General features: G+C 37.9%; 2 protein-coding genes across 2 annotated transcripts; one reads left to right on the forward strand and one right to left on the reverse strand.

Annotated features, from left to right (window-relative positions):
• Positions 1–696: 696 nt before the first annotated feature.
• On the reverse strand, positions 697–4,841 carry LOC109472735. The gene is made up of 3 exons (XM_019772587.1): positions 4,728–4,841; positions 3,340–3,541; positions 697–1,511 (listed from the first exon to the last, which is right to left on the reverse strand). Exons 1-3 carry the CDS (start codon positions 4,831–4,833, stop codon positions 1,244–1,246), a joined length of 576 nt encoding a protein of 191 aa, XP_019628146.1. The 5' UTR covers positions 4,834–4,841; the 3' UTR covers positions 697–1,243.
• Positions 4,842–5,115: 274 nt separating this feature from the next.
• On the forward strand, positions 5,116–10,842 carry LOC109472651 (dol-P-Man:Man(5)GlcNAc(2)-PP-Dol alpha-1,3-mannosyltransferase-like). The gene is made up of 9 exons (XM_019772487.1): positions 5,116–5,438; positions 5,928–6,027; positions 6,289–6,436; positions 7,307–7,467; positions 7,911–8,031; positions 8,475–8,680; positions 9,068–9,144; positions 9,415–9,550; positions 9,924–10,842. Exons 1-9 carry the CDS (start codon positions 5,207–5,209, stop codon positions 10,081–10,083), a joined length of 1,341 nt encoding a protein of 446 aa, XP_019628046.1. The 5' UTR covers positions 5,116–5,206; the 3' UTR covers positions 10,084–10,842.
• The last annotated feature ends 445 nt before the right edge of the window (positions 10,843–11,287 follow it).

The raw sequence follows: 11,287 nt of genomic DNA on the forward strand, positions 1-11,287 counted from the left end.
ACAACAGTTGTATAAGACAAATTACTATAGTCATACTTAGACAAACAGACATGACAACATAGTCTAGTAAGTAACTATAATATACATGTACCATATTGCTTGTCTTATTACACATGGCCCCAATGGTGTTGCGATAGGTAATAAATACCAATCATCATACAGATCTAAAATAGGCAGATGTGTTTAAACTAACAATTTACTATGAAGTTTGTTATAACAATGTTATAGAGGTTTTGTAATATTGCATATTTTAAGTGGTATTTTGACTGGCTTGTCTTAACTGACTAGGTTATTCTTAAAGTAGTACATCATTATTGACCATTAAGTAAAGATACACTAAAAACCAGTACACAATATAAGATATAAGTGTTATTCAGTCCTGGTGCTTTATCTTACAATCTTCTTACAATAATTTACAGTTTGAGTAAATCACTACATATAGTATATGCTGAAAAAATCAAAGTGAAAACTCAGAATATGTTAATGCACTACACGTACACATCTATCAAGTATCATTCTGTGATAATACATTATCTAACAAACTACAATCTTTTTACAATGATTTAGACTACATACTGGTAAATGCTTGGTATAGCAGCTAATTACATGTATAACTTATATATAAGTTTAAAATTCCATAGTTTTAGAAACAAACTGATATCTCTTAAAACTATCTTTGAATACATAGATCTGGTGTGAGATGTAAATTCTACCATGTTTTCATGTATAGATTCGGTATTCTAACTAATGATTCTCTCTATATAATATCATTAAATGTAGTTACTGGTCTCTTGACTTCACCAGCACACTCTTTTTGTGTATTTTACTTTGTATTGGTTTTTATTACTTTTGTGCGAAATGCAGAATCTTCTTTTGTATTTGGGTTAAGGTTTTATTCTTAATAAAATGAAGCATTCAGCTCAGAAAATGTCTGGACTGTTGTTTAATGCTTCTTACACTAGTTACAGCAATTTCTTTCCACAAAGTCGAATGTCATTCTGTACTGTCAGAATATATGTCACACACTTTCTCAAAAAGTGTCCGACATTTCAAAAGCTTCTGCTATTCCATCTAAGAAACTGAGAAATGACTAAGTCTGAAGACAAGTGTGTCCTGTACATAAATGCATATCTGAGTTGATATGTGAAATAAGTTAGGGGAGAAATTCGGTCCTGTGAGACATATATCAAACATATACCTGACTGTGTACAACATAAAAACATCACAATCTTCCCTATATTTGTCACATGCTATATCTAAAGTTTATTATCAAAACTAGCAGAGCCAACCCCGCTAACGCTTCCCTACACCCCTTCACAAGCCCCCCTCCCCCGAACACTTTTGGGTCGTAGTCGAAACATGGCAGCTCGTCAGACACCAGGTATGTCTGTGCTTGACAGAAGTCCCAGCCGCTCTCGTACGCCGACGCGATGGCCACGCCTTCGTAGGACGCCGAGCCACACTCCCTGTACACCAGCTCACAGAACCGCCCACAGACGTGGACCCTGTTACTGGGGAGACAAAGTATAAAGACCGTCATTATGTTTCCTGCTAATACTAGTACTAAGGTCACAATTCCCAATCCAGGGTCTGGCCAGGCAGTTTCTGGGAAGAAAAAGGAACGCAAAACACACAAATAAGGTGAAAAAAACTGAGCAATGTTCAGGGATACAAAAGTTGCACATCATGTAGTTGATAAACATTCAACAAAAAAAATACTACTAAATACTCATAGTATACGTACCAGATCAGAGGTACTGTTCAGGACTACAGAAGTTACACATTATGTAGTTCACAAACAAACAAACAAACAAACTAGAATTCCGAGACCTCATACCTCCATGAAATATGATCTTGATATGTAAATGTAAATTTCTTCTTTAATTGTTCAAATGACCTCAGCATTAACATGATATATGCATCGTGATGTATGTTAACTTTTGATTAACTTACAGATGTCCCAAGTATGGCATTCTCATCATTCACCATTACGAAATCATAGAATTTTCACATTAATTATGCAAATTAGGTCATCATTTGCATAATTAGTATCTGTTGAAGTTCCGCCTGCCATAGGCTACATAGTATAATGTAAAACACTGTAATTATAGAATTTCCTCATTAATTATGCAAATAAAGTCCTCATTTGCATAATTTACATTTAATTATGTACATCTCTCTCTCAGCTACCAACACACCAAAAATAATGAAAATATGTTGTTCCTGTCTGGACTTATTGGCTTTTAAACATTTCGCCAGAAAGTGCCCTGCAGTTCCAGAACAAGCCGCTAGGGGGCCCAAACTCATATGACTTCTTTCCAAGCACGAGAGCTACCTTCCATCAAAATATCATGACCCTTGCATGTCCAGATCGCGAGATAATGTAAAACACTGTAATTATAGAATTTCCTCATTAATTATGCAAATAAAGTCCTCATTTGCATAATTTAGTACTAACTTTTAGGTTTAATTAGGTACCAATTACCTACTTTACTTACCGTAACGTTAAGTACCGTAAACCTTTACGAACCAACCCCTTAAAAAAACTAAAAGTTTGGTAAAACCTTACCCTAACGGTTCGTTTCCCTTGGTACGTACGGTACGTTACCTTAAGGGGCCTTTTTAAAACCAACTTTACGGGGACCTAAGGGAAAGTGCCCTGTAGTTCCAGAACAAGCCGCTAGGGGGCCCAAACTCATATGACTTCTTCCCAAGCACGAGAGCTACCTTCCATCAAAATTTCATGACCCTAGCTTGTCCAGATCGCGAGATAATGTAAAACACTGTAATTATAGAATTTCCTCATTAATTATGCAAATAAAGTCCTCATTTGCATAATTTGCATTTAATTATGTACATCTCCCTCTCAGCTACCTACACACCAAAAATAATGAAAATATGTTGTTCCTGTCTGGACTTATTGGCTTTTAAACATTTCGCCAGAAAGTGCCCTGCAGTTCCAGAACAAGCCGCTAGGGGGCCCAAACTCATATGACTTCTTCCCAAGCACGAGAGCTACCTTCCATCAAAATTTCATGACCCTAGCATGTCCAGATCGCGAGATATCAAAACCGGAAGTCGCGCTGCAGTACCAAGGGAAGCCACTAGGGGGACCAAAATCTCATCATTTCCAGTTTTTGTCACACCCTACCAACACACCAAGTATGAAACCAATCCATCCAGGCGTTCTTGAGTTATCTTGTTGACCAACAGACAGACGGAAGGACGGAAGGACGGACGGACGGACGGACAGATAAACGCAACTGAAAATATAACCTCCATGACATATTTCATGGAGGTAACAAACAAACAGACAAACAAACAGACAACACTACTTACTCATAGTACCAGAGGTACTGTTCAGGACTACAGAAGTAACACATCATGTAGTTTAAGACGTTGCGACACTTCTGTGTGGCACCAAAGAGCGGGTACATGGAGCTGGCCACAGATGTGACCTCTGTGCGGCGGCAGCAGCAGTTGTTGCTGTACCAGGTGCAGTTGGCCAGGTTACCCTGCGGTTCTGAGTACCGTGCGTCATCTGTGTATGCAGGCACAAGAAAAGGTACCTTTTTAAAAGCTTAACTTCTGAAAGAATGGAGCAGGGACATGTTTATTGTAAATGATTTACAGAAAACACATTATTAAAGGAAAAGAGGATTGCCAGTTGAAAATTCTGTTCTGTAGTTAATCACTGACACATTTCTAAAATGATGTTTGCTGAAAAATTACTACAATTTTAGTCTCGGGTGCCATCTGAAAAATGGGGCCAGACAGAGACCGCAAGGACTATAATTAGCCAAAAAAAGAGGGTAAATAACTGTATGTCAAGCTAAATCCTGTGGCAAAGTATTTCCCGCATTTGACTAGTTTTTACTACATTTTTGGCAACACTACGAGTTTTCTGGAGACTAGAAATTCTTTAACTGGCAATTGGTTTTCTTGAACAAACCTAACCCGGATGATAGGACCTGGGATAAATGTGTGATGACTGATGAGTGAGTGAAGACAACCATATGGAGAAACCAAACAAAAAAGCAGAAATCAAGAAAAGGAAACACATTTAACTCACTTGCTCAGGTTACTCTGCCAACTGTGTGTCTCACATCGGCTTATAGAGAAAACAAAAACAAAATAAAGACTATAATTGAGCAAGAGAAGAGACACATAATAGTCAAAGTCAAAGATATGGATGAGACAAGATTGGATTAAAAACAAAATGATGATAAGGACCATAATGAAATACATATTGTATTATACAATTATGTAACATTGAAAGTGCAGAAATTTGCCGGTTAAGAATGGTAGTTTTACACGTACTTTAAGGAGTCTGTAGTACATGTATGTGTGGATTATTGTCATTCTAATCATAGGGTGATTGGCAACACGGAAATGTTAAAAAAAATCAATATCTAATTTAGAAATGGCAGCTGGGATTTAAAAGAGTGAGCCAAAAATACTAGTAGAATGTGCATAATATAATATGGAAGGTACGAAAAAAAATGCGATATGTTCAAAACTGTTAAATCTTTCAACTATTCCAAATATCTTGAAACAATAATCTTACGTATACTGTGACACAGAAATCAACATAATTTAACGTAACACCTAAATCGACAGGAAAATAATTTAGTGTGGGAGAGTCAGCTGATAATGAAAAATTCATGTTTAAACGCAAAAACTAACCTCAATCAGCTCAAAATCAACACATATAGATCAATACTTACAATAGTAAGTGCACACATTACTCTGGTGCGTTTGGCAACAGCAAACAGACGCGTAAACCGCGAAAACTAGAACGAAAAGAGCGATATTTTTTCCTCCGGTAGCCATGATGGATTCCCATCATCCTCTTGTGAAAGGACGAGTCTATTGATATAAAGGGGGTACGAGAATTTATTACAAAGTTCATAAAAGAAACGTGCAATTTGTGATTCATGACTGTAATGTCAACTCTAGAGATTGAAGAATTTTTAGGCAATCATCTGGGCACTTTAAACACTTGTGAATACCGTAGTTCATGTCTGTAAAATGAGTTTATTTATTTTCCACAAAACGCCCCTGTATAAAAGTTGACTCGGTCAGATAATGTTAACCTTTGGCCAGCTGCTGCCAGCTGTTCAACTGAGAGTATCAAAGTACAAGATCACGAGAAATAAAGGAGGGGCCTTTTTTCCAGCGAAATACTGAGGGTTTCCTTCCCAAAATGCCTGCCGTCTCGTCATCTTCGGGGCGACCTTCTCGTCCCAAGTCTAAGGAAAGCTTCAAGCTGTCCAAGGCGTTGTCGAAGATGTCTCGGAACGTCTTCAAGACGTCTAAGGAGATTTACGAGGAGCTGCCCCGCGTGGCGTTCGACCCGACGTTCACGTGGCTGGCGGCGGGGCTGCTGTTCTGTCTGGAGATCGTTCTCAATGTCTTCATCATCCTCAGAGTCAACTGTGAGTTCTGGGAAATACAGTTCTTTAATGATCGTAAAATTGACTGCTCTAATTCTGTTTCAATGATAGCGTTATTATTCATTCATTCATTCATTCATTCATTCGTAAACGTTTGACTGTATTATCCGTTTAATACATGAACAGTTATAATATGTAGTATGATGTACATAGTTACATAACTGTCAATATATTTATTAATTGTAGTTTTCTGACCGATGATTGTGTATCAATAATATTAAAACATGACTCATCACAGTTCATTTCACACAACTAGAGCAAAACTAAAAAAAATCCATAATGTCCAATTCAGTAAATGTATTCAGTTCTAAACCTTCAAAGCCATTATAATAATTAATTCTAACTATTGCAATAGTATTGAATGAAAATTTACTATAAGTTTAACAATTATATGGTGAAAGAGGCTCTTGTCACTGTTTTAATTATTGTCTTATTTTTACAGTGCCTGTTTTTTGTGTGTGTGTATTTCAGATACAGAGATTGACTGGGTTGCGTACATGCAGGAAGTGGAGGGGGTCATCAATGGAACGTATGACTACATGCAGCTGAAGGGGGATACAGGGCCACTGGTGTGAGTGTTTGTTTGTTTGTTTGTTTGATTCTCTCCTCAGATCTGTATTGGTACATGTAGTGATGTCATGTAACTTAGCTATAGAGGTTCACAAAAAAAAGTGTGCATCCCCAGATAATAAATAAAGGTGAAAAGCCTGCAAAGGAGTCTGGTGGAGCTAACCTTAACCCATAATTTGCCAAGCAGACTACAGGGGCACTTTTTTCTTTGTTTTTTTAGAGCTAAATCACCATAAAATAATGTGAAACTCCTGTTTCCCAGTTACCCTGCAGGGTTTGTGTATGTGTTTGGAGTGCTGTACTACATCACTGGTCATGGAGCAAACATCCGCCTGGCACAGTTCATCTTTGCTGGGTTCTACCTGGTCCTCCTGGCTCTGGTCTTCAGGATATACAACAAAACACTCAAGGTGTGAATTCAGCTTTTATCAGGGCTCAAATTATCACACAACACTAAGGTTATAAACTCTATACTAAGCTATGCTCATTATGAGACTCTCCAGGTACAAATTAATACCAACAATAAATCAAGAAAGGGTATAAATTCCCTGAAAAGTAAGACATTTCAGATAGCAATGTTTAGAATTTTTTTAACAAAAGCTTAAATGATAATTACACCAATAATTGTAAAAGCACATTCTACACACTGCATAGTCGTGTTTAAGGTACATTAGTTTCATATATACTAGTCGTTAAGTTTGTTGTTATGCAGCAGTTAGATTTTAAAGTTAATATTGTATCACACTGACTGACACTGATCTTGTCATACCTAACCCATTCATATCTATACGCCAAAAAGGAGTTACTGGATATAATTTTGGAAATAGTCAGACGTTTCAGGTAGCATCCACTACCTTTCCTCAGTGACACTAAGAGACTGCAGGAGAATTGCAGGTTTATAAGCACAAACTAATAATTAACAACCTTCACCGACATTCACTCACTCACTGTCCGGTTTATCGTCTGTTGTTCCCCCTGTCTTCCGAGGGTTAGACGTGCTTGCACTGTACAACTGAGGCTTGATGGCAGCTCGCCACTTGCCTCTGTCCTGTGGGTTGATCTTGTCCAAGTTCAGGTGGTGGAGGTCCTCCCGTATGTTGTCGAACGATTTCCTCCTAGGGCGACCACTGGGGTTTGGACCCTCCACATCTACTAGTGTGAGGATCCTCTTTGGCCATTTGTCCCTCCCTGTCCATTCTCTGGAGGTGATTCATATCTACATATCTCCAACTGCTATTTGAAGCTATTAGCACCTAATGAAGTGTCTGTTTCCTCCCCAGGTCCCTCCGTACGCCTTCCTGTTCATGTGCTGTGCCTCGTACCGGATACACTCCATCTTCGTCCTGCGGCTGTTTAACGACCCGGTCGCCATGTTGTTCCTCTACCTGTCAATCAACCTGTTCCTGGACAAACACTGGGCCTGGGGATGCTTCTGGTACAGGTGAGACTATATCTGATGTCTACACATGTAGTGTGTAGACAGTTGAGACAAAAAAGTTAATGCCCTGGCCCAAGGTGTTTATGGTAATATAATCCCTGGTCAGGTGCGATAACGACCAAATAAAGCACCAAGTGAGCATATTTTCAAATTAATTATTCAAAATGAACTACAATACATTGTTTAATAAATAAATATATTGTACTTAAGTCTTAACACTACTGTTAGTGTCTTGTCCCTCATATAATGGTATTGGTTATTTTAATAACCGACCATTTTTTTTATCATTCACCACTTGTTACGGCCTGATAATCAATGAGAAACTTACTAATAGGCCTTTTCTCATTGGTTGACATTGCCAGGCCATATAATAATACCTGATATTTTCAGAAAAAGAATCAACATATGAAAGTTTTTTTTTTTAATTCTCTTTTTTTTTTCTGCAGTTTTGCCGTCTCCATTAAGATGAATGTCCTCCTATTTGCCCCTGGTCTGCTTCTGCTGTTACTAACGGAGCTGGGTGTGGTCAAAACTGTCGCTAGGCTGGCCATCTGTGCAGGACTACAGGTGTGTGGAGAGACCTGACACTTGTTATTTTAACCTTTAGCCTGCTAACTTAAGGTAGCTGCTTGGCTCCAAATATGCTTTGGTTCTGGGTTTAGGCAGCAAGGAGATGGTTAAATTTGAAAAGAATTGGAATTTTTAAAAAATACCTTTAATTCTCTCAAATTTACATCTGTGAATTAAAAATTGACTGACTATGATGGGATACAAATTCAAATTCAGCTGGCAACTTAAAGGTTTATCCAGTATTACTGGACAATACCTACGTGGAAGGAGAGGGATGTGCTTTACCTTCCAATGCTAAATATTATTGCCTTAACACACAGTAACAACTACAGAGGTTACAGGACTATAGCTACCTATTGCCTATGTCATACATGTATGTTTAAAAGCATGAGACATAAACATTAGAGTAACTTTTTTTTCCTTCTTTATTTTTTGTGCAGTTAGTTCTGGCCATCCCCTTCCTGTTGGAGAACCCCGTGGGATACATGGTACGGTCCTTTGACCTGGGTCGCCAGTTCTTCTTCATCTGGACGGTGAACTGGAGGTTTCTGCCCGAGGACATTTTTCTGAACCGGTCCTTCCACCTGTCCTTACTGGGGCTCCACCTAGCAGCTCTTGCCATGTTTGCAGTCTACAGATGGAACAAGTGAGTCATCTGGATTCATTGCTTGTTGAACATGGATACATCTTCATTAGAAGACATGAAAACTTAAATTGTCACTTATTCTTTTGAAAAAAATGACCAACTTTCTTATAACACACACACACACAGTACTATAGAGCATTATGTATTCAAATGTGTTTTGCACATTTTGTTTGTGTCAACCAGTTGTATTCAACATTTGATTGTTTCATCCAGTTATATTCAAATGTGTTTAGCACATTTGTTTGTTTCAACCAGTTGTTATAGTCTTTTTTTTTCAGAAAAGTTTGGAATATCGTAACTTAGGAATTTGGCCTTCATTTTTTATACACAATTGTCCAATTGCAAAATCTTACTTTAAAATTCCTTTTGTTGTTTTTCTCAATGTAGGAAAAATCGTCTATTTGACCTGTTAAGACTGAAGGTGTCTGAGAAGGAACAAGACCAGGCCCAGCTTAGCAGTCATGATATCCTTTAAGAAGTGTGGTGGTCTAGTGGTTAGTTATCCTCCTTATAGACCACAAGGTCAGGATTTCAACTCCTTGGACTTGTGATCAAAATTTAGGACCTCAACATGTAACAGTAATGCCCTCAAAGAGATTGTTATAAGTTGTTGATTCCATGTTTTAAGACATGGAATCAACAACTTACAACTTATGTTTTGTTATGTTATTTTGATAATCATAAGTTACATGTACATCTTAAGGAACACTTTTCTTTCCTTAACCACTTCTTACAGATTGTGTCAGTTCTCTTTGCTTCTAACTTCATTGGCCTGTGCTTCAGTCGGTCCCTGCACTACCAGTTCTATGTGTGGTACTACCACACTCTGTACTACCTACTGTGGACCACAGACCTACCAACAGTAGTCAGGTAAGTTCTGTGGTACTACCACACTCTGTACTACCTACTGTGGACCACAGACCTGCCTACAGTAGTCAGGTAAGTTCTGTGGCACTACCACACACTGTACTACCTACTGTGGACCACAGACCTACCAACAGTAGTCAGGTATTGAAGTTCTGTGGCAATACCACATTCTGTACTACCTACAGTGGTTGTCAGGTGAGTTCTGTGGTACTACCACACTCTGTTCTATCTACTGTGGACCACAGACCTTTTAACTGTAATCAGATAATTTCTCTGAAACTACCAGATTCTGCAGCAGCTGAAATAGGCTTGGTAACCAGGCTAGTGGGATGAAGCATCAATGTATTTTCAAAACTTTTCCATTGTCACCTTGCAGACTGCTGGTACTGGGAGTGATAGAGATGGCCTGGAACACCTACCCCTCCACTGTGGAGAGCTCCGTCTCCCTACATGTCTGCCATCTTGTCTTACTGGGGGCACTCTGGGTCAAAGGTCATGTGTCACGAACAGAGGTCAAGGTCAAGAAGGTCAAGTAACATGTCCATGTGAGGGTGTGAATGGGGTTTTACTTAAAGTTGCAAAGAAAAAAAACTGTTGATAATAAGTTTTTTTGTGGCTGAAGACTTGTTTTAGTTTTTAGTGTTTGTACACAAATTCTCAGGTTAATTCTTCATAATTGCCAAATTCTCTTTTTCAAAGGAAGACTCTTACTATTTCAGTATTTGTTATTTTGTATCATTCTGTCAATATTTTAGTATGATTGTCTTTATCTTTGATATGTGCAATTGTCTAATCTGCTTGGGACTTGAACTCAATAATAATGTTATTGATACTATTCAGAGTGAGGGAAACTGTTCTGATAATAACAAGAGAGATAAGATGATGATGTATTGTGTTCTGTTGTTAAAACCACCTCTTGCTACAGTCTTTCATCATTTTGTTCCTATACCAGTGTCTTCTCTGCTAGCAGCCTAAGCTCTTGAGTATAAAGAAGACTATAACTTACGTCACTAAAAAAGTAAAATGGTTATGTCCATGGTACTGTTTCTTTTGTTATTAGAAATGTGATAAGAGCAATAAAGCTGTGATGATGACATGCGAAAAGTCATTGAAACATGTCTCAAAATGTCTCAAAGTAAATTTTATATCTATGCTCTGTCTATTAGTAAGTAAATACTTGTACAGATCCCAATATTGAATGATGCTTGCTGTTTCATTCGAAACTTTTTATCCAGTAATAAGTCACAGTGACAATGCAGTATTTCCCAAACATTATGCCTTCTAAATTTGGAATACAATTAAATAAAGTAATCAATGCATTGTACCTCTGAAAGATGAATAAATGTTGTTTATTAATGTCATTAGAACTCATCATGATTAAGTAAAAAGACTCTTAACTCTTTTTGATATTTTACACATTTTATTAGGTTTCACCACCTTGATTATAGTGGAACATCCGATGGACAATTTTCTTGGCTTTTTTTGTGCAACATTTCACAAAGTTGGTCACATTTCACTGGACAATTCACAAAGCTGGGGACTGCATTATTGGCTATACAGGGCCTCAAGATCCAATACTGATACGAAATGAGTCTCCCCTTCCAATCCGTAGTCAATATACAAGCCTGTGCATTGTTAGTGTTGCACTACAAAAACAATACTCTGACATAAGTTTCTTTAACGTCATCATGACACAAAATGACATTACAATACTTTAAACATGTCCTCAAGTAGAAATAT

Source organism: Branchiostoma belcheri, unplaced genomic scaffold (assembly GCF_001625305.1).
Source record: "Branchiostoma belcheri isolate BF01 breed outbred unplaced genomic scaffold, Haploidv18h27 scaffold28, whole genome shotgun sequence".
NCBI classification, from domain to species: domain Eukaryota; kingdom Metazoa; phylum Chordata; class Leptocardii; order Amphioxiformes; family Branchiostomatidae; genus Branchiostoma; species Branchiostoma belcheri.

Coding starts and splice junctions, on each gene's coding strand:
- LOC109472651 (XM_019772487.1), top strand. CDS start 5,207: ATGCCTGCCGTCTCGTCATCTTCGGGGCGACCTTCTCGTCCCAAGTCT. Junction 5,439..5,927: donor CATCATCCTCAGAGTCAACT/GTGAGTTCTGGG, acceptor TGTGTATTTCAG/ATACAGAGATTGACTGGGTT. Junction 8,681..9,067: donor GCAGTCTACAGATGGAACAA/GTGAGTCATCTG, acceptor TTCTCAATGTAG/GAAAAATCGTCTATTTGACC.
- LOC109472735 (XM_019772587.1), bottom strand. CDS start 4,833: ATGGCTACCGGAGGAAAAAATATCGCTCTTTTCGTTCTAGTTTTCGCG. Junction 3,542..4,727: donor TAATGTGTGCACTTACTATT/GTAAGTATTGAT, acceptor CTGCATACACAG/ATGACGCACGGTACTCAGAA. Junction 1,512..3,339: donor CAGTACCTCTGGTACTATGA/GTAAGTAGTGTT, acceptor TTGTCTCCCCAG/TAACAGGGTCCACGTCTGTG.